Consider the following 21258-nt stretch of genomic DNA (forward strand, 5'->3'; position numbering starts at 1 on the left):
AAAGAGGCCCAGACGTTAAAGCACTAAAAAAATAGTCAAAAAGAAAGTCTGAAATATCGGGAGGTGGCAGAGTGTGGAGGGTTGCCCAAATGGCCACGAGCAAGAGTTCCAATCAGTTCAGTACAGCTGATCAGTTCAGATTTGCATGATTAGGGACTTTTTCTTCCTCTCTGATGTAATTGAATCCTGAAATCCAGTATCAAATCTGCTTACCAGATTCAAGCAGAGCCGCTGGGTGTTAAATCAAAGTTACACAACGCTGCCAAGAAAACGAAACCCTGCAGTTTGCAGCCATGTTGTTAATCCTGCCTAACTTCAAGCCTTAATATAATGTGAACAGGTGAGTTGTATATAAATTCAACAGTTTTTTGTACCAGGCTGTAAACATGTTTATTTCGGACATTTGGACATGGGGACTTATGGAGACAGACTCAAGTGGACTTTAGAGGAACTGCAGTTTTTGGTTTTACTTCACAGCCACGGAGGTTTTGAAAATCTTCTGAGCTCGTCTTTTGAGCTCCTTTTTTGGTCTCCACCACCTCCTGCTGTTAATATTTGACAGTCAGAGAAGTGCAACTCAAAAACGAGAAAAGATTCGATCTGATCTCCACACAACATTAACTCAGATATAAGAACAGACACAAGACGCTTAAGTCAGTGAAATAATTTAGTGGGACAAACAATTTTACATTTACATAAATTAATTTATGTGTCATGATTCTCTTTTTTTTTGTATATTTTAGCCCTTCAACAGCAGCCTAAACGTTTCAGTAAGGCGTGACATGGTTTTTTTTGCAGCATTGTCACTGATGCGTTTACGTGAATGTGACGGTTCATGTTGCCGTTCAGAGGATCCCGTATGGCGAGACGCCGCCGCACAGTTCCCAGGCTGGATATTACAAATCTCAAGAGTCTATATGACAGAAAGAGACGTTTCGGGAGAGTTCCCAGGCTGTCACGAAGTCTTTATGGAGTGTAAGTGTGTGTATTAGATCCTCTTCTCACACTCCTGTATAACACCCCCCGAGGCTACAGGAAACCTCACAGAAGGAAGGAGGTGAAGGGTGGGCGGAGAAGGTGGCTGAGCATCCATCAGCCCAGCTCAGAGTGCTCATGTCTGGGCTCGCTGTGAGGGCCGGAGGGCAGGCACGGAGCTCTCCAAACGTCTTTTTTATCTCCCTCCACCACCGTGTCATTATTTTCTCCTCCTTTCCTCCTGTCAGTATCTGTAACAGAGGATTATATGTTCTCGCCTCCTTCTAAAAGCTTTTTTCTCCTCGCAGGTGTAGCAGGACGGCCTTGGAGGTACAAAAATGTCTCACTTTTTTTTTTGGAAAGAAGCCAAAAGAAATCTATGTGAAACATTCCGCTGAATTATTTCTCGACCTTCTTCCAGTCAGTGAGGATGAAGCATTGTTTCTAAGTGTGGTGCACTCTCTTCTGGAGAGCATCCATCTTCTCTAGCCGCCTGTGCAAATGGAGCTTAACTTACTCGAAGTCTTTCTCTGGACAGTCGACGAGGTAAAAAGGTGCTTTTCGTTCGTTCAAGTGTACGAGCTGGTGTCGCCTCGTTCCCCCTGGTCTACAGAGGACGGATGGAAGGGTGGAGGGCGAAGAGGAGGTGTTCAGTTGAAGAGGATGGAGTCGGGGTCTCTGTTGGCCATCTGCGCCATGTGTTTCAGTATATCTTTCTTGGTGATGATTCCCAGCAGCCGCCTAATGACACAAAGACAGAGAGAGAAGAGGGAAAAGTCACGAGCAGATTACTTCATATCATATTTTGTTTGCCTCGTCATGGAAAGCCAAAGAAGTGACAAAAGGCAGAGACGCACACACACACACTGGGCGGAGGTCTGGCCTCTTGTCTCGATGTTGTGGCTTCAGTTTATTACACGGAGCAAACAGAGCGCCTGACGACAATAAAGACGATTAAAGGCGACACTTTGAGTTCACACAAACGCAGAGGCGTTAAATGAATCTGGTTCCTCTGGAGTTCATGTGCAGAGAGGAACGCATTAGATTGCGAAACGCTCCGAGAACATTTCATCCCACTTCAAAACGGCGCTGATGCGGTCAGACGCAGAAGAAAAAGTCTGTTGTCGGATGATGAATTTGTGTTTTGAACGTAAACAAACGATGCGACCGGAGCAACAAAACTCGTGGTTTTAAAGCCGCAGCTTCAGTCTGTCTGGTGTGACCAGTGTTCACGAATGTTACAAAGACACAACAGTGAAACGAGTTTGTAACTTTACGATTCTTCTCTTCTCGGGCTACATGTTGCCTTTCATCGTTATCTCATAACTGACGCTTGTGGCTGCTTGTTGAGCTAAAGTTGCATCATTAAAGTTAAAGGAGCAGTTTGAAGGATTTAGAGACGTCTGGTGTTTGTAGTTGCAGACTGCAGTCCCCTCCACTCGTCCTTCTGTTCCTATCTGGAGCTTTAATAACAGAACTGAAAGGCGGAGATGTTCCTTTATTTAACTGTATCTTCCTTCCTTGGACAACTTTTCACAAGAACGTCTCACAAGAAGAGCTGCAGTCTTTAACAAAGTTTCGTTCGTTCAAACCTTTTAACATCAACTTCAAGGACAAAGGGTTCACTTGCTGTCTAATATATCCACCCAATGATGGGTGTGAGTCATTGCTATTCACTTCACCCTTCAGTGGTCGTGATGTTGCGGCTGATTGGTGTCCATGTTCAGAGCAGGGCGGACTAACACATTGTTGGTTTGGGTATTTTGATAAGACATGCTGGCAATAACAAAAATATAGAATATCAGCGGCCTTATCGTCCAACAAAAACAGAATAATAAAACAAGCTGAGCAGCCCGATGAGTCGCCCAGAGATCCCCCCTTGTTGAATCATCCGCTGCCGAGTGATTTATTCGTTCATTTAAGCCTCCAAACGGGAGTTTGATCAGTGTGAATAGGAGCAAAAAACATGAAACCGCAAAAAAAAATAAGCAGAAATTTCAAGGCTGAGGAGATGTTTTTGTGGTCTCACTCATAATTATGTGTCTTATTTCCGAGTAAAGCTCTCATAACAAGCATGTTTTATAAAATAAATTGTGCTAAATATCAGCTGACAAACAGAAAGGAGGAGGCGTGGAGTGTTTTTAAATCCTTGAACTAAAAGATATTAACTAAACTGAAGATAGTTTGGGGAAAATACCGTTTGTTGCCAGTCAGCATGATGAAATTAACAGTATCCATCATCGCGAGATGACCGCAGAGATCATACGCTGCACTTTAAAGCGCCTCAAGGTCTTTGTGCCGAGCGTGTCAGACTATCTTCATTCCCAGACAATGACTGAGAGCTGCCGTGAAAACACAAATCCTGCCCCATCAAGCAGAACACACAACTTTCTTCAGCCGCCTTCCTCCTCGCCTGAAGCTCTTCCTTTTATTTATTTTTTTAATGTGCCTCCTCTTGTTCTCATTTACCCCCAGTCCCATAAAAAGACAAAACAAAACGTGTGATTCGTCACAAAATGTTTCTTTTTCACGTCACACGTGGATCCACTCTGGTATAAACCTTGATCGGGCCCTCATCTGAAGCGAATCTGCTCGAGTCCTTCAGGAGTCACTGTGCCTGTCAGCAGCCTCTCAACAGCCATGTGCGATGTCAAACGTGCCCACGGGCAAGGCAGCGAGTCAACCTTAAATTGCTCCTTTCCTAACGATGATGTTCTGGTGGGGGGAGAAGTAAACATGTCAAGCTGGAGCAGGAGGGCCGCTAGCTGACATGCAGCTGATGTTCATTTGTTTCTGCTGTCAGATTTGGTTTGAATTAAGCCGATCCAAACGAGACCCGCTTCACCTCAAGGCTACAACATCCGTTAAATCTGTGCTGGAAACTGAAGGCGTCGTCCAGCTGGCAGCAGATGTAACGGTTCGACAAACATTAAAGGGCTCCGCTGATTGAGCACATCAAGAGCAGTTTACAGGTTAGAGCGCTGCGTGGCCGGTTATATAACGTCCTCTGTGGCTCTGCAGGGAGCTGCATGAAGAACCCTGATGATGTCATCAGGACACACCTGGATTCCACACTGCAATACTTTAAGCCTTAATATAATGTGAACAGGTGAGTTGTATATAAATTCACCCTCAGTACAGTTGTCATGAACGGGGAAATTAGCTACAGAGACCAAAACTGTTTTTTGTACCAGGCTGTAAACATGTTTATTTCTGCTGTGAAGTTGGACATTTGAACATGGGGACTTATGGAGACTGACTCACTTCTGGAGCCAGCCTCAAGTGGCTTAACTTCACAGCCACGGAGGTTGTCGGCTTGGATCTAGACTTACAGATCAACGCTAACAAGCTAGTGTTCAGGAATATGTTGATGTGTTGCTTGGCAACAGTGCTAGTCTCAACTGAACTGATGTGTTGGCAAAAGAAACGAACAAACCATCGTCTGTTATCGGTTAGTACTGCTAACTAATAATGGCACTTGTAGTATCTCAATATCACATGAGAGGGAGTGCTGTTATACTGAATATCAGCACAGTTGTTCTTTATCACATAAGAGAGAGTGCTGTTATACTGAATATCAGCACAGCTGTGCTGTACCAGATAAGAGAGAGTGCTGTTATACTGAATATCAGCACAGCTGTGCTGTACCAGATAAGAGGGAGTGCTGTTATACTGAATATCGGCACAGCTGTTCTTTATCACATGAGAGGGAGTGCTGTTATAATGAATATCAGCACGGCTGTGCTTTATCACATAAGAGAGTGCTGTTATACTGAATATCAGCACAGCTGTGCTTTATCACATGAGAGGGAGTGCTGTTATACTGAATATCAGCACAGCTGTGCTTTATTACATAAGAGGGAGTGCTGTTATGCTGAATATCAGCACAGCTGTGCTGTACCAGATAAGAGGGAGTGCTGTTATACCGAATATCGGCACAGCTGTTCTTTATCACATGAAAGAGAATGCTGTTATACTGAATATCAGCACAGCTGTGCTTTATCACATAAGATAAAGCACTTTTTTACAAATATGACTCATGATATAAAGTTGTCAGGAGTGTATGATTCAACTTTGTCCCGTGGTCTAGCGTTAAAACAGCAATGTGAATCAGAAAAACTTGACTACATTTGTCTTTGTGACGTGGCTCAGGTTAGCTGTACACTGCACACTCAGCTTTTGACCACGTGAGCCCCGTAATTTAACCTGAGTAAATAAAGTGCTGTCTGAACCGGTGCGTATGAGATGAGTGATTATCATGATTTAAGCTGCTGACGTTTGTTTTTTTTCTAAATATACAATTTAGTGTTGTGCAGCTGAATAATTTGCCACATCTATGTTTTCATCTCTGTCTTCTTCTTTTTCCATTTTGCCTCGATACTTTTCTACGACCGCTCCATCTACATATCCACCTGTGATGGCTCAATTCTCAATGGCGGCTTAGTCCGAGACAAAAGGACAAAAGACTAACAGACAGCTGAGGGTTTTCACTCGGGCTTGGAAAGTGAACAGAAAGTGACCGCGAGCTATACTGTGACCTTGTGTGTGCGAGCTACCGCACGCCCATGTTTGACAGCGTTTGTAAAATATACTTTTTCTGCACGCTCAGAAAATATACATAGTTGTGCTCCCAAATCCCCGAGAGCTGTGTGTTTGTCAGATCTCCAACTAAACAAATGAAGCCTGGGTGTGTGTTTATGTGTGTGAGAGAGAGACAGCAAATGGAAAAACGAACTAAACACTGAATAAGTTTATTCTCACTGGGAGTATCATCTGCTCTGTCTTATGGTCATCACAGACAGTTACATGTATTGCGTGTGAAGTGTTTGCCTCTGCTGGAGCTGGACGTGGTTTTGTGGACTGAGACGATTTCAAATAAAGTGGAAAAGAAGGTTTTGGTAAACATCTTTGAGAGGTCAAACTGTTTTCAAAGGACTGACTAAATACAGGAGCTTCATGCTGTATTCAGACACGGCTTTATCTGAGTCGGGGTCGACGGTTTTGTCCGCCAAAAAAACGCTGCAACGCGTGGCAGAGAAGTTTAGCCGGATCCAACTTTTGGAAGAACTTCACGCTGCAGAAACTATCCAGGTGGATTCATGGACTAAACTCTGATGCTCTACCTGCTGTGTTCGGACTTTGTTTATTTCATGTTCTCAGCTTCTAAATCTGAGTCTGACTCACAATTTACGCTGCGAAACAGCGACACGTAGAAGTTTAATTTGGTTTGTGTCCGAGCAGTGGTTGAGCGACACAGGGAGTGAATGAGAGTGAGGGAGCGCTGGCACTGATAAAGCCAGTTAATCAGCCTGATTGTTTCACAGCGGTTACATTCAGCACAAACAGACAATAAAATGAGTTTGTGTGTTGTACTCATCTATTGTCTATTAGTAGAAAATCAAACTAACTCAAGATTTCTTGGTTCTAACCACTCAAATGTTTGTCCTGAATTGTAAAACAAATGTTTGGACGTTCGCTTTGGGAAACAGGACGAGGTGCCCGGCTGCCTCTCTGCGTTTTGTTCTTTCTCACCTGTTTACTCAGCTTCATTTGTCTGTGCGGCAACTTCCGCTTCTGCCCTACCATCAATCTTCAGCTTGTTTTAAGTTTGACGTGACCCCCCCTGAAGCATGCTAAAGGACATCCTGACCACCACCTCTCATTCCCGTTTTAGTGTTTAGTTCAGGGAGGGCAGAAAAAGAAACACATCAATAAGCAGGACGCGAACTCGTCCTCTGCTCGGTTTCCCCTAAGCAGCCCGTAAATCACGCCATCATCACGGGGACCGCTTTGAAGGATTTGACTCGGAGGATTTTTTACGAGCTACGTGAAACACGAAAATAGCAAATTGGTCGGACGGCAGACGTAGAGAAGCGCTCGTCTCGTAGAAGCAGATGTCTGCTATATATGAAAGCTCAAAAGACATTACGTCAGCGCATAGATGAACGTTACAGATGCCAGACGTGCTGAAAGGAGCTCTAAAAATGTCCTCGCTAAGGTTTATGGTAATGAGGTCAGTGGCGGTGGACAGATACACCTGAAGAATTCTCTGTGCCAGCTCCTCCCTCCATTAACCATACATGTCTTCCTCCCTAAGCCCGGTGCCTCCTCGCTTTTTCTTTAATGTATGACCTGACAGCGCGATGACCCGAGGCTCTCCTACACATCCATCTGCACAGCTTCCTGCAGACCTGCCACTTTAATGTCGACAGACGTGGGAGCGTGGGTCGGTAAATGTATTCGTCAGTCTTACACCTGATGGGAAAGCGTTTGTTCTCACCCGTTATGTGTGACCAGACACTGGCGTAGCCCCAGTTTCCTGAATATGTCCACAGTGATGTCCATGGGTGTGTGGTCGGTGACCGTGAAGGGGCTCAGGTCCATGATGCCTCTGAGGCGGAGCGGCGTCGGAGCGTCGGGGGCCTGAGCCGGAGTGTGCTCGGTGAAGATCACCTGGGAAGCGCTGACGACGCCTTCCTGACGCTTCCGGGCGTTGTCTGGAGGAAGTGGACAAGGTTAGCGGTATTTTCAAAATAAAAGCAGCACTTCTATACGTCCACACGGGTCTGACCTATTGATATGAGCAGGTCTCTCCTGAGCACGAATCCCACGAGCCTCTGGGACTCCTGAGAGACGACGACGGGGAAGCCGCTGTAGTGCGTGCTCTCCACCAACGTCTGCGGACAAAGAAAACAGTGCGTTAGATAAAATACGGTTTCACCGAGTCATAACTCTTCAGATTTTTGACAGTTTCAGATGTTGTGACACGTGTTTTGCTTTAATAGAACCACATGTGCATTCCAGTGTGTTATGATCTACTGTACGCCGTCACGTGTGTGTGTGTGCGGTGCATGCCTCCATACCTCCACCTCGCCTACAGTCATGCCCTCCTGTGTGAGCACAGCCAGCGCCGGGTCCGACCTCCTGGGCCTCATCACGTCCACGGCGAGGCTGCTGTGCTCAAACTCCTCTTTGGGCTCGAGGAACGGGTATCCGTTGAGCCTGATGTGAGCCTGCGGGAACCAATCGGAGCGAGCCGTGAGACTTTAGAGGAACACGCGATTTTTAAAAAGCTACAGCGACCACACCAAACGCTCGGCTTGTCTCACCTCGTATATTCCTTCTCTCCCGAAAGCATCTGCCACCCATTTGCTCGTCATGGTCGCAGCCATGAGGGGGACGATGTACTCCAGGCCGCCAGTGAGCTCGAACATGATGACTACCAGCGACACCGTCATGCGAGTCACTCCACCTGGAGGCAGACAGAACGAATGAATCATTGTCTGGATCCATCCGGAGGTGTATTATGAACGGTTAAGTCATCTTCCTGAGGAACAGGAACGTCCGTCGCCACATGAACGGATTCTTGACATTCTCTATCTGAGAGTTTGAGCGCTTTATTTTTTTCCTCGTTGTTGTGTGGAGATGTTTTAGTTTTTAGGTCAGCGGCTCTGAATCCAATTAAGAGTCATCTTGAGGGGTGCGGCCAGAAACAAACAAAAAAATAATCCCAAAGAGCTACACTTTAAACTCCATGCCACGGTTTCTCTGAGCGGCTTCCTTCCTCTAAACAAGCGGCTTCACCCGCCCGGACATGAAAGAGCTCCATTGTGAGTGTTAGATTTCTATTTTTAGAAAGATTAAAAACTCTAAATAAAACAACTGCTTCTTTGTTAAGTCGCTCGGCAGAAGTGGAGATGATTATACGCTCTCAGGATTGTTCCCCGATGCTGATTGTTGTTATTAAACTCACGTGTTCTTCAGCAAGACGATGATGATTACGAGTATGTTAGATATTGTTCAATATCCTCAAACACCTGGGGCTTATTTCCACACAAAAAAAAGTAGGGTTGCAAAAATTTGTTGGAAACCTTCCTGGGAATTAACGGGAATTTATGGGAATAAATGGAATAAAAACACCTGTTTGAGACTGTGGACGACAGAAAGTAAAGTAAGTTTTGATTATATTATCCGGTAAATATGTTTAATGTGTGGTATTAATGGTTTAATGTAAATGTATGAGGCTTATCTTATCATGATACTAACTTACCAAATTATCCCAAATTTCCAGTTAATTCCCATAAATTTCCACAATCTCCACGGAAAGTTTCCACCTGGGAATGTTCCCAACATTCCCCAGCTTAACCTTCCCTGGAGAGTTTCTGGAAATTTGTCACAATTCTTCCAACCCTTTGCACAACCCTACAAAAAAGTGAATTACAGTGTGTCTCTCATCAACCGGCCACTTTTGTTTTTTTACGTTCAGGCGGGATCGGGCGCTGCGGTGAATCGTCGGAGTTCAGGGTTAGATTAAATTATTATTATAGATGAAATATTTCATTCAGCAGGATTGATGAAACAGAATCACTACGTCAGAGACGGAGAGACGAGCCACCTTTAAACCACATTAATCTGGGATTGAACGCTGGACGCAGCAGATATTTGATTATTGTGACACACACAGCTGCTTCAATCTGTTTTCCTCCTGCGGCGTCGCACAGGGACAGACACACAGACTCTTGTGTTGTTGTCCAAATCACCAAACAGCAACGACAAAAAAAAAACACGACTTGTGTTTGGGATTTTTCCGCTCATTATTCTGTTTTCAACAACAGCGAGCGAGCCGCCTGCGGAGAAGACGAGCAGGGCATGTGCGACTGTCAGCAGCAGGTACACGAGTCGATCTCTCGAAATGTTACATGTCATTATTGTATTTATAGGTTGAGATGAATACTCATCAGATGCATGGACACAAACGTGACTCTGAACTGCCCGTGGGTGTAAACGTGATCGGTTGTTTGTCTCTGTGGGATGAGCTGGCGACATGTCAGAGGTGTACCCCGCCTCTCGCCCTGAGTCAGCCCCCCTCACAGCCCTGATGAGGATAAGCGCTTACAGAAAATGAACGGATGGACGGACACAAACGTCCTCTGGGTAACTGCTTTTAAAGCCGGATGAGGAAATCACAAACAGAGAGCGCGGCGTCGAGCTTTGACATCTACTCGTTGCTGGAAGTGATTCTGGGCCGCTGACTTTACGAGAGCTTTCATGGAGTACTGACGCACTCACAGCGACACAAAGCAACATAAATTTATGAGTAACACATTGAAGACGCAGAGAAACCGGACTCTAAACTCCCGGATCTAGCACACAGATGAATCTGGCTTATTATCGTGAACGCTCTGAGTAGATGAAATCCTCTCCTCGGGGGAAGTATTTAGGACCAATCTGTTTTTATACAAAACATTCGCTGAGTGTGATGAAGCACACCAGCGATCTGTTTACCACCATTCCACGAAGCTTCGTTCTTACCAAACAGCCAGAGTGAATGTGGGTTTTGTTGGTGTTAAACTGCAAAACAGCTCCTTGATGAAGCGTTTCTGGGTCCTGAAGTGTAAAAGAGTCAAAGGAAACCTGTTTTTTTTTTGCTGATTTGCTGGTACGGAGATGAAACAGTTTCATTTTTTAAGAAAATCAGACGTCAGGGTCTCCAAGCGGCTGTGAAACCTCCCTCGATCCAGCTATTTTACACCACTCAAACAAGAGCGGAGCGTTTCTTCCTCCCCAGGTTCAGCTGCATTCTTCAGTCAGACTGAACATGAAGTTTTAATCACTCTCACCAGTCGTACGTGCTCAGAATACCACTTCATCTATTCCAGACCGCTTCTCTCGTGACTTCCTCACCTAAACACGCGGCGGCTCCGACCATGGCGTAGAGCCCCGGGGTGATGCAGTCCGCTCCCGGCGAGCACCACCCTTTGAAGATGACCCAGTCGCGGTTGTAGTACGCCAGCTGCTCCATGCCGACGCCCAGCAGCCGGCCGGCGATGGCTCCGACCGCCATGCTGGGGATGAAGAGACCGGAGGGAACCTGGACGGACAGACGGAGATCAATGTCACCATGACGACAAGGCTTTAAAACACAGTCCGGCTTCCTAATATTTCCAGTTTGAAGTCACAAATACAAAGTTTATGAACTGTTTAAACATGTAGCGAGCTGACACTGAGACAAAATATTAGAAATCAGTTCAAATTTACATCCTGCTGATCTTAAATGTTATTTTATATTTATTTATATATATTGCAGAGATTTCTCTGTGTGCCACTAGAGGGCGCTGACAAGCAGTGACATGTTTTTAAACTGCTCATGAATGATGAGTGGAGTATGGTTCATATGCTATAAAACATTTCCAGTCTCTTCTGTGACGACGTCGTCCAGAGAGCGCTCTCTCTTAACAAACACGTGAACCCCGCGGTCAGTAACTCGACCCTCCGCTGAGCCGCATGATGATGAGTCACCGCTGTGACTCAGCGTATAAACGGGCAGGGAAAAGGCTCCGGAGGTTCGATTACACTTCATCTAAACTGCCAGATGAGCAATTTTCGGTGAGTTTCACTCGCCAAGTCACAAACAGGTTCCAGACGTCCCTGTGGCATTTTCACACGGATTCACAGAGGACGCCGCACCGGCCAGAAAACTCCCAGGTATTGTGTCATAGTGTTTCGTGTGTGTGGACGAACCTTCATGCCAAAGGTGATCACAGTGATCATCATCTTGAAGATTAAAGCCAGAGCCAGCTGCCACAGCGCCGTGTACAGGCCGGGACCTGCCGGCCGGTCGGCCAGGCTGTTACCCACGCTTGTTTCTGAAATGTTGGCCGGCTGAGGAAGACGAGAAGACACGTTAAAACACTTCTTCACCTCACACGCACACGCGTGTTCAACCGAACCTGCCGGACCTGTTTGTAGCCGCAGAGCTGAGAGGAGTCGAGCAGCGAGCAGTCGTTGAACAGCTCGGAGATGAGCTCGGCTCCGCTCATCCTGGTGTAGCTGTTGGGGTAGGCGAGCAGAGCGGTGAAAGCCGCCACCACCAGCACCTCCATGACGGGGTAGTGACCCAGACGGGTGGATTTACCTTTGAGGGGGACAGGAGGCGATGAGCTGAGAGGAGGAAAGAAAAGGGGAAACAAAGGCTTCACACAGATTTCTCCACTCACGTCTCCTGCACCAGGCGATGTTGGCCTTGATGAACAGCGCCCCCCAGAGGCCTCCGAATATCCCCAGCAGGATGAAGGGGGCCAGCTCCACCAGATGCCACGGCGCGTGGAACTCCACGTAGAACAGCACCAGGCGGCTGTTCCCGAACGGGTTGATGGAGCGCAGGGTGAAGGCGGCGACGAGGGCGGCGAAGAACGAACGCCACAGCGTCTTCAGGGGGAAGTAATAACTCACCTGAGGGACGACAGAGAGAGAGGAGACACGACTTTAAAGAAAGAAAACCACAAATCTGAAGCTTTTCCTCAATTATGATGAATAAAAACATCAAATTTTATTAATTAGGAATGTCAAAAAGTGTCACAAGAACCAAGAAGTGCCACTTATGAAGAGCCAGAGAGTTCAAAACGCAAAATAAATAAACAAGTTTCTGTTTTTTGCTGCAGATTTTGCTGCAGATGTGGTTAGAAAGCTGCTGATCTGATTCTCTTGCCGTGACTCTCTGTAATTAAATCAAGTCTACAGATGAAACGACAGGAACTCACCTCCTCCAGACTGAACAGGACTCCTCCGATGGGAGCGCCGAAGGCCACGGACACGCCCACGGCCGCCGCTGCCGACAACACCTGCGAGAAAAAAAACATCTGGATGAGGCTCGGTCCATCAGAAGGAGACACGGGACGGGTAATATTTAAAGACCTTCTTCTGTTAGCTGCTTTTTTTTTTGTAGGAAGACTACGACTAGGGTTGCAAAATCCTGGGAATTTTTAAAGCTGGAAACTTTCAATGGGAATTTATGGGTATAAACAGGAATAAACAAGGAATTAAAGGTCGGCCCTTAAACAGGGAACAAGCAGATTTCATGCAGGTACACTTGAATATCTGCACAGGTGGTTTCTACTTTAGAGCACACAGGGAGAACTGAAGCCACATGTTTGAGACCACTGATTCCTATTTCCATGGAAAGTTTCTGGAAATTTACCACTTTGTTCTGATATTTCAGTCAACAAGTACTTTCCAGCCGACAGGTAGCTGAACATCTGTCCAAACAAAGTGTCGACACTTTCCTTCAAGGCGGACCATCAAAACAAAACACACACGTGTTCCTCGCCGCCTCCGCGCTCACCTCTCGCCGCTTGGCCTCGTTCTTGCGGTACTTGGTGAACAGATGACACAGGATGTTGGCGCAGCAGCAGGCCACGTGCACCAGGGGGCCCTCCTTCCCTAAACTGAGCCCGGAGGAGACGGCTAAGACCAGGGTGATGGTCTTGATGATGAGGGTCCACTTCCCGAGGTAACCGCGGATGATGAAGCCGCTGAGGATGGTTTTAATCTGAACGAGGAGAGAGAGAGAGTTTATATGTGCAGGATCAGTGTGTGTGTGTGTGGAGATGAGGTGTGTGTTTATGTTCAGGGTGGGATCAGTTTAGATGTGTGTGTGTGTGAGAAAATTGAGTTTGCGCTGAGGATGTTTGTCTTTGGAGTGCGTGAGCCCGTCGACCGGCGTCTGACCTCACAGCGAGACATGTTTGAGAGGAACAGGATTCATGTTCCCCGAAATGAAAAGAGGAAGAGTTTGTGTCTGTGTTTGTGTTTCTGTATTTGTGATCTGAGTCACCGTCAGCTTTCACTTCCTTAGAAATGAAGTGAAAGTACAGAAGAGAAAGTAAACACTGATGGGAGGAGCAGTCAGACTTTTTAGGGTTATAAAGAGTACATGGAGGGACGTCTGGATCGGCCGACTAAACCTGCTGCCACCGTGACCCGACCACGGAAAGGCGGATAGAAACTGATACATGGATGGATGTTTTAAGTTTGGATGTAAACGCAGATGCTGTGAAGAAAAACTAAAAGAGCAGCAGGAAGGAGGAACAGTTACTGTTCAAACACTCAGCAGCTACAAAACAAACATGCAACACTAAAGAACATATGAAGAAAGAAAATGAAACCTCTGCGTTTACTTTTTTGGGCTTATTAATGCGTCACATGATGCAGAAACGAGCTCTTTATTTTAAACACATTTGGAGTGCAGTCTTACCTCGGGGATTCCTGAGCCACAAGCGTACGGAGCGAAGGCCCTGACCAGCGTGACGGCCAGGAAAGAGAAGAGCAGAGCCCAGAAGATGTACATCAGGTAGCTCACTATGTAGGCAAACGCACCCTGCAAGGACACACACACACACACGATAAATATGTAGACACACTGGATTTCATTCATCAAGCTGTGGTGTCATGACGCCGTGCAGCCAGTAGATGGTGCTGAAGCACCGTTACAACTGTTGGTGTGTGCATGACTCTTGTTTTTTGTGTTTTCCTGCACATGAAATCTTCAAGTCATCCTGTGAAGAGTGGCCTCTAATGTGAGGAAGAACTCCCTCGGCTGCTGTGCAAACGTCATGGACGCCTGCAGAGAGTTTTTCACTCCGAGTCGTCTTCTCACCTCTGACGTGCCCGTTATGAGCTCGCCCCAGCTCTGCCACTGCGGACAGCGGTCCCTCTCCTGGAACGTCGTCTCGTTGGACGTCCAGCAGCAGTGCTCGTGGTTGAACCAGAAGCCGATGAGGCAGACGCCGTCCTTCATGTCGGTCAGCCAGTGGGCCGCGATGTCGATGCCGCCGGCGAGAGCGCCTGTGCAAGAGGAGAGCAACGATGACGAGGTTAGTTCTGCCACTGTGTGTACCAAGCAAACATCCATCGTCAAGATCAACTAAACTGACACCGAGTCATGACCAAGACCAGAGTGCATCGAGACCGAGACTTTGAGGGCTTGGGACCAAGTCAGCTCCGACTTAGGTAGCTAGTATTCACGACAACTCTTTAGGTGAAGCGTGGTTTCTACATTGAGTCGCCTTGAAGTCTTCACAAACCGCTGTGTGTACTTTCGGACACTGTTCAGCAGATGAACTCTTTGGAAACTTCAGTTTATTCTAGAAGCTTTGTCAAACAGTTAAGTGACATCACAGTCGTGTTCTTGACGAGTCCTCTTTGTCTCAGAGACTGAGGCCTTTAAAAGTCGTCTTGTGTCGGTCTCTACTTTTCGGCTTACAAACATAATTAATATCCATTTCCTTTAGAAAGGTGTCGGCCTGCCTATTTTCAGTGCAACACCGGAGCTATTTTGTATCTGTACACCTGCTGTCCGTCACCACATGGGAATTCACTTTCAGCTGACGCAGGCAGCACAGAAACGAGAGGAGAGGTGAACAGGTACAGGCACCGCCATCATCTAAGTACATACACATAACGATGGAGAGCCGTGTGATATCGTTTTATTTTCCGTGGATCTGCTCCGTGGTGAGAGGAAGTTCGTCAGGTTTCGCTGCAGGCTTCGATGTCCAGCTGATTGAATTGTACGTGCATTAAAACAAAGACGAGACGTGCAGCTCTACCTGACATGAGTCCAACCAGCAGCATGAGCAGCCAGCCCGAGAAGGCGTCGCTGACGCTGCGCAGCAGAGCCACGGTCGACTGTCGGCTCTTCTTGGTGATCTGGATGGAGGAGAAAGATCATCATCATCATCACATTGTTATCTTACGTCCTTTAGCTGCTTTTGATTCTTCTACGCTTGAACCGATCATAACTGATCTTAAACTGGCTGTAAAACAATGCAGGAGAACCGACAACGCTTCAGCTGCTGGTAACCTCAATTCTCTGATGTGTGGAGCTCTAAATATAAACTCTAAGCAGGGCGTGAAGAGCAAGATCGTCTCTTAGAGTGACCACAAACTACACGACCTGCTAAAGATTCTTCGAGATGATTCTGCAGCAGTGACGGAGAAGATCGAGCTTCTCTCCCCGCATTAAAAACACTCTTCTTCGTACCTCTCGGTGTCGGTCGCGGTCCTTGCTCTTCTCCCTGACCCAGTCGATGGTGTTGAAGTCTTCGTAGGTGCCCAGCCCGGGCACGGGGTCCTCCAGCGGGTCCACAAGTTTGGTGGGGCCGTTACCGTTCATGCCGGCTGCTCTGCTGCTGCTGCTGCTGCTGTACTCCTCATAACCTCCTGAGAGGGAGGGGAGAGAGAAAGAGAGCGAGAGAGGGAGAGAGAGAGACATTAACATCCTCACAGCCTCTCGGCTGGCTAACAGATTGTTCTGTTGTGTTCTGACATGGTTTGTTTGGACTTATTCAGATTCAATCGTCTGCATATTTGGTTTGTGACTTGATGTTGTGCCTTTTGTGGTCAGAACAGCTCGTCGATGAGTGAACACATATCCTTCATACAAATATTAAGCCCAGTGTGAACTGACTTCAGCTTATTTCAACATCCACTTCAAATGTCCTGCAGTGTTTCGTAACACACCGAGCACCAGATGTATGAAGCAATAAACTTGTCATTTCACTTCTTGTTTGTACTGATGATGAGCTTAAAAAGTTTGTTTGTGCTCAACGTTACTGACAATCAGGGAACAACTTTTTATTTCACCGATTAACCGGCTTTATCGATGCTGGCGCTCGCTCACTCTCATTCCCTGTCCATGTCGCTCAACCACTGCTTGCTCTCTCAAACCATCGGAGTCGAAGCAAATCGAACTTTGTCACTATTTCGCAGCGTAAATTGTGAGTCAGACTCATGAAATAAACAAAGCCAGAACTCAACAGGTAGAATATCAGAGTTTAGATTTGGTCTGATCGTCTGATTGGTGGCCACAGTGTGACGTCGGGCTGCGTTTTTCCAAAAAGTTGGACTTGACTCAACTTCTCCGTTGCAGGTTTTGGCGGACACCACTGTGGCCTGGACCGCCGCAGCCAAAATCGTCTTTCTCCGCTCAAAAGCTCCACGCAGCACTGGATCCTGCCTGAATGCGACCTACAAAGTTCTCTGCTCACAAAATTCTTTGGGGACCGAATAGACGAACATTGGCGTTAGATGTGAGGTCATATCGGACTGTCTAGAATAAAGTGTCTTAAGTTCAGCGCCTGCTGAAAGTGGAGCACGAGATCTGAATATAAAGCTAACTTTATAACCTGAAGTTTGAATCACTTTATAAGAACAGACGTTGTCCTCCAAAGATGGATACGTCAGCAGCTCATCTTAAAACTTACTCGAGCACACACACAAACAGAAGCCTTGAGAAAGTGCTAACAGAAGCAAACCCACTATTATTGCTGACTATTGTTACTGAGGCACAAAGGAGCAGCAGAAAATGTCTATTGTGACCGACGGTCGTGATATCGATCACTCTTTTCTTGACAATGTCGTATTAACGAGGTTTGTTTTTTGCCAAACAAAGACGTGAGGTCAACTTCAGCTGAGCCTGGGTACGTGGCAGCGTCTGCAACGATTACCAGACGGACAACAGCCAATCAAAAAACAGCCGCTGACGGAAACAGGAAACAACAGAGGAAGTGGAGCCTCTTCTGATTCAGATTTACAGATTAGAGGCGAGTCGCTGCGAGACCAGAACAAATCGTGTGAGCCAAAGCAAAGATGTGTTTCGTGTTAATGGAAGACACAACACGAATGTGCCGCTTCCTGTCTGTGTGGCTGAAGTTTAATGAGCTACAGCCGACAAGGAGGGAGGAGAACACGGTGTCCATTCATGAGCAGCATTTTCTTTTACGCCTGAGCTGACTGGTTAGACCGGTTTTTAAAATGCCAAGAACGAAAACTCTGTGACAGACACCAACAATCGCCTTTCCTGATACAGCTACGTTTAAGGTCACTGTACGCAATATATGGTGTCAGATTTTGAGGAAGCAACGTGTGGGCATTGTACAAACCGCAGAGCGTCACACTTAAGAGCCGTTTCTATAGATTAGTAGAAGAAAGGGAAGTCAAACTGCCCAAAAAAGAAACAAAAAAGTAGTTCCACTTCCTCATGAATGAACTTTTTGATGAAAAGTGGAAGCATATCAGTGCTGCAGCAGCTTGCGGTGGTAGTACTGCCTTGCTCGCTGGCATCTAGCATGACTCGAGGAGGCAAAACATGTTTATTTTACTCTGCCAGGTCGTCCAGCGTTTGTTACAAAACTCTCGTCTGTTCTTATCTTGCACAACACATGGACGTCTTACAAGGTTAGAAGACGGCAGTCAGCTGCCTGTAATAAAAACTGATAATGTTGTTGGTGTTGGCAATAACAATCACGGTTTCATTTGGATTCTGTAGTGTGTCCATAAAATCCCAAAGCAAAGTGATGTCCTCAAATGTCTTGTTATGTCCACAACCCAAAGATATTTAGCTTACTGTCACAGAGGACAAAAGAAAGCAGAAAAATATTCACATTTAAGAAGAATTTAGACATTTGTTATTAAAAAAATGGCTCAAAATGATCAATAATCTACAATCAAAACAGATAATTGACTAATCCATGAATCACTGCAGCGCTAAGGTGTCATATTAAAGTACCTGCCCCTCATAAATCAATTAGCCTTGCTGTAAAAATGCATGCTGGGATACACTGCAGGCTTGTTTTGAGATGCTGAAGGCCAAATCCAAATCCTACCAATGATCAACCATCAGAGTCCGTCAGAAATGATTGGTTGTAAGAGTGAGGAGCTTCTCTGAATATCCTGAATAAGGCAGATGGGAGATGTAGTTTGAGGCCGAAGAACTCATAACACACTCACTTCATAATATTAGTTCACGGAATGGCAAAGCCAACGTTAAGGCCCTTTTTTTAATAGATAGATGTAATTTCCCACAGGTTCACAGTCATATTAAAGCTCATACAAGCTCCTTTCTGATGAGTTACCCACAGAAAAAGTTTCGAGACGGGGTGCTGAATCATAGCTTGCAAAACCCGTCGTCGGAGAAGCTATAGAGGGGATTCATACAGCCTCAATCTGCTCAGCGCCACCTTCATTTCTTCAAGTTAAACTCTCTAAAATGTTCCCAGGTGTAGCCTCCACCTGTGCAGATGTCACCTGCCTCTATTCTGGCCTCAACTGTTCACTTATGGAAGCTCCATTTTCTTTGTCAGCGCCGACCTGACACTCTAGGTTGGAAGACTCTTCGGAGGTGTTGCAACATCTTAAGCCAAAGAAACTCACGACACGTGGCTCCTCTCACAACTTTGATCATACGTACAGAGCTGAGCTTTAACACCCGACCCTCCTCAACGTGTCTCCAATATGACCTAAGTCAAATGTATTTATTATTCTGAATCGTACTGGAAGACGCTTTGTCTTTATCTTGTAAAACCTGTTTCTGTTCACCTATGTTCTTTCTCTTGGTTTTCTTTTTGTCACATTTGGAAAAAGCAAAAAAAAAAACCGATTGCACATGTACAAAACATTGCCTTTTTCAAAAAGAGTCCCAGCTAAAGCTAAAATATCCAGACTGAAATATAAACTAAAGACAGCAGAGGGATAGTAAAACACAGCGCTCTGTATGAAGTGGAATAAGAAGCAAAGAAAACAAGCAGAGCATGATGAATCCAGAAAAGATCCATTCCTGTCATGCAGACTGCAGTACAAGAAACATAAAGCACATGACTCTGTGCATGATGGGTCATAAATGAGCGTAATGATTAAACTCTGCTGTGATAAAGTTAAGCGTGTCAGCAAAAGCACAACAAAGCTGAACTCCATTCAAGAATGCGACGAGCTAGGCGCATCAGACTTGTTATTCAAGCTTCACCGGTGTCTGCAGTCGAACAGGAGAGGAAGCTCGGCTTCAAAACTACGTTCAGAACTCACCTCTCATTAATAGTGTAGATTTACATCCAACAGCAGAAAGAAAACTCAAACAAACTCCCAAAACTCACCGTCTTCAAACAGAACCTCCTCGTCCAGCTGCTTAGTCCAGAACTCCCAGTCCATCTTGGTCAGATGTGACAACTCAAACTGGAAACCTCTTCCCTCCTCTGAACTCCTCAAGGAAGTAGACTCCAACAGAGCACTCACTGATTGGCCAACGACCGGCTGATCTCAGAGCTCTCTCTCTCTCTCTGAGAGGCTGACGCGTTTTGTTGCGTAAAAATGAGGTCATCTGTGTTTAGAGGGTCGTGACCCTTTGAATCCTGCGTGACTCCCGATGTTTTCAGGAAGGAAAGGCTGTGTGACACAAAGTCGGTATGTGGGTACTTTTGAATTTAAACAAACTGAACTGCACTGGAGCGGACCCAAATGAACCCACGCTAACCCTCACCCTGCTCTGACCTCAGTAGGAGTGTGTTACCGTACCTCCTGTCACACAAAAGGTCTGAGTTGAGCCTCCATGAGATATACGGCGCTGTGTATTTAAATTAGATAGGGCTAAACCACAGGCAAATTCTTCTGGCAGCAGTGACGGCTTACATTGAAAAGCTGGAACTGTGGCAACCCTCACCTTATGTCACTTCCTGCTGCTCGTCTGGTGGCTTGAATTACTTGGAAATTATATCAAGGCTTAAAGTTATGAAGGATTAAGAGCATGGACGCTTTGATTGCCCCCAGGCGTCATTTGGCCCGCCTCAGTTCTGCCGATGATCCACACCTTTTGCTGATTTTTAGATTAGCCAGGAGGCGGAAGATACAGTACATCATGGTATCATGAGATGACCACAACCTGTATCAGGTGTTGGGTAGCATTTAAGTCTGGTGAAGAGTTATTTACTTATGTTGTGAAGCGGCACCAGCCAAGACAACATGATCAGAGAAGGTTGGTTTGGTCATCGATCACGAAGTTGTTCGCTACACTGGTTGGGGTGATCGAAAGGGAGTCAACTTTGATGTGTAGGTTCGGCTGGGAGAACCAGCAGTACTGGACTTCACTTCTGCTAGTGCCTCGAGAAAAATGAACGAAATAAACCGGTTCTTTCAGTCAACTGCGGAAAGTCAAAGAAGGTTTCTGGCAGAACGGAAAACTGTCTTAAAGGGTCAAATCTCCAGGAGCAGTTGGACCGAGAGGACCAAGCCAAAATACTACAACCTCAGGACAGGCTTGTTGGTCTATCACAGGGTTCGCTAACATGGTGGTGCTGTGAAATCTGTGGCACGAGTACAAGCGAACACACAACAACGCCGTCTACAACCTCAAAAACAATCCGGGCTACGTTTCAATGTGCGCAGTGCAAACTGATCCAGTGTTAGCACTTCTCAGAAAATGGGTCAGCACAAACACAGAGTCCCTGGAGCTGCTCGATTTCCAGAGAGGGATGTCAAGCTGAGCTCAGCACTCACTTTCTATGTGTGTGTTTGTCCTGAGGGGACACCACAGACTATAGTCTTACATCCACACTACACACACACACACACACACAGAAAACTGGAAAATTCGACACACTCTCCTTGTCATATGACCACGACGCTGTCTGCCAAATCTTCCACAGTGTGTTATCTATTGCGGAATGATTTCCACACACA

At 46.1% G+C, this 21258-nt stretch overlaps 1 protein-coding gene across 4 annotated transcripts in view; it reads right to left on the bottom strand.

Moving 5' to 3' along the window:
* Window positions 1-653: 653 nt before the first annotated feature.
* The window catches only part of clcn5b (chloride channel, voltage-sensitive 5b), a 30762-nt gene continuing 10157 nt past the window's right edge, over window positions 654-21258 (bottom strand). For 3 of the 4 annotated variants that reach the window (XM_019265686.2, XM_010747917.3, XM_027287906.1), the window contains exons 3-17: window positions 15794-15972; window positions 15360-15459; window positions 14411-14598; window positions 14009-14131; window positions 13097-13303; window positions 12516-12596; window positions 11973-12207; window positions 11715-11890; window positions 11497-11637; window positions 10660-10846; window positions 8085-8227; window positions 7839-7988; window positions 7547-7652; window positions 7256-7472; window positions 654-1716 (exon numbers count right to left, since the gene is read on the bottom strand). In XM_019265686.2, coding sequence (XP_019121231.1) covers window positions 1626-1716; window positions 7256-7472; window positions 7547-7652; window positions 7839-7988; window positions 8085-8227; window positions 10660-10846; window positions 11497-11637; window positions 11715-11890; window positions 11973-12207; window positions 12516-12596; window positions 13097-13303; window positions 14009-14131; window positions 14411-14598; window positions 15360-15459; window positions 15794-15972 — 2324 coding nt within the window. In that variant the 3' untranslated portion in view covers window positions 654-1625. Of the gene's footprint in view, window positions 1717-7255; window positions 7473-7546; window positions 7653-7838; window positions 7989-8084; window positions 8228-10659; window positions 10847-11496; window positions 11638-11714; window positions 11891-11972; window positions 12208-12515; window positions 12597-13096; window positions 13304-14008; window positions 14132-14410; window positions 14599-15359; window positions 15460-15793; window positions 15973-19679; window positions 19786-21258 lie in introns of those variants that run through there. The other variant, XM_019265687.2, reaches the window with a different exon arrangement.

The sequence above is a fragment of the Larimichthys crocea genome, chromosome XIV (assembly GCF_000972845.2).
Source record: "Larimichthys crocea isolate SSNF chromosome XIV, L_crocea_2.0, whole genome shotgun sequence".
Classification (NCBI taxonomy): Eukaryota; Metazoa; Chordata; class Actinopteri; family Sciaenidae; genus Larimichthys; species Larimichthys crocea.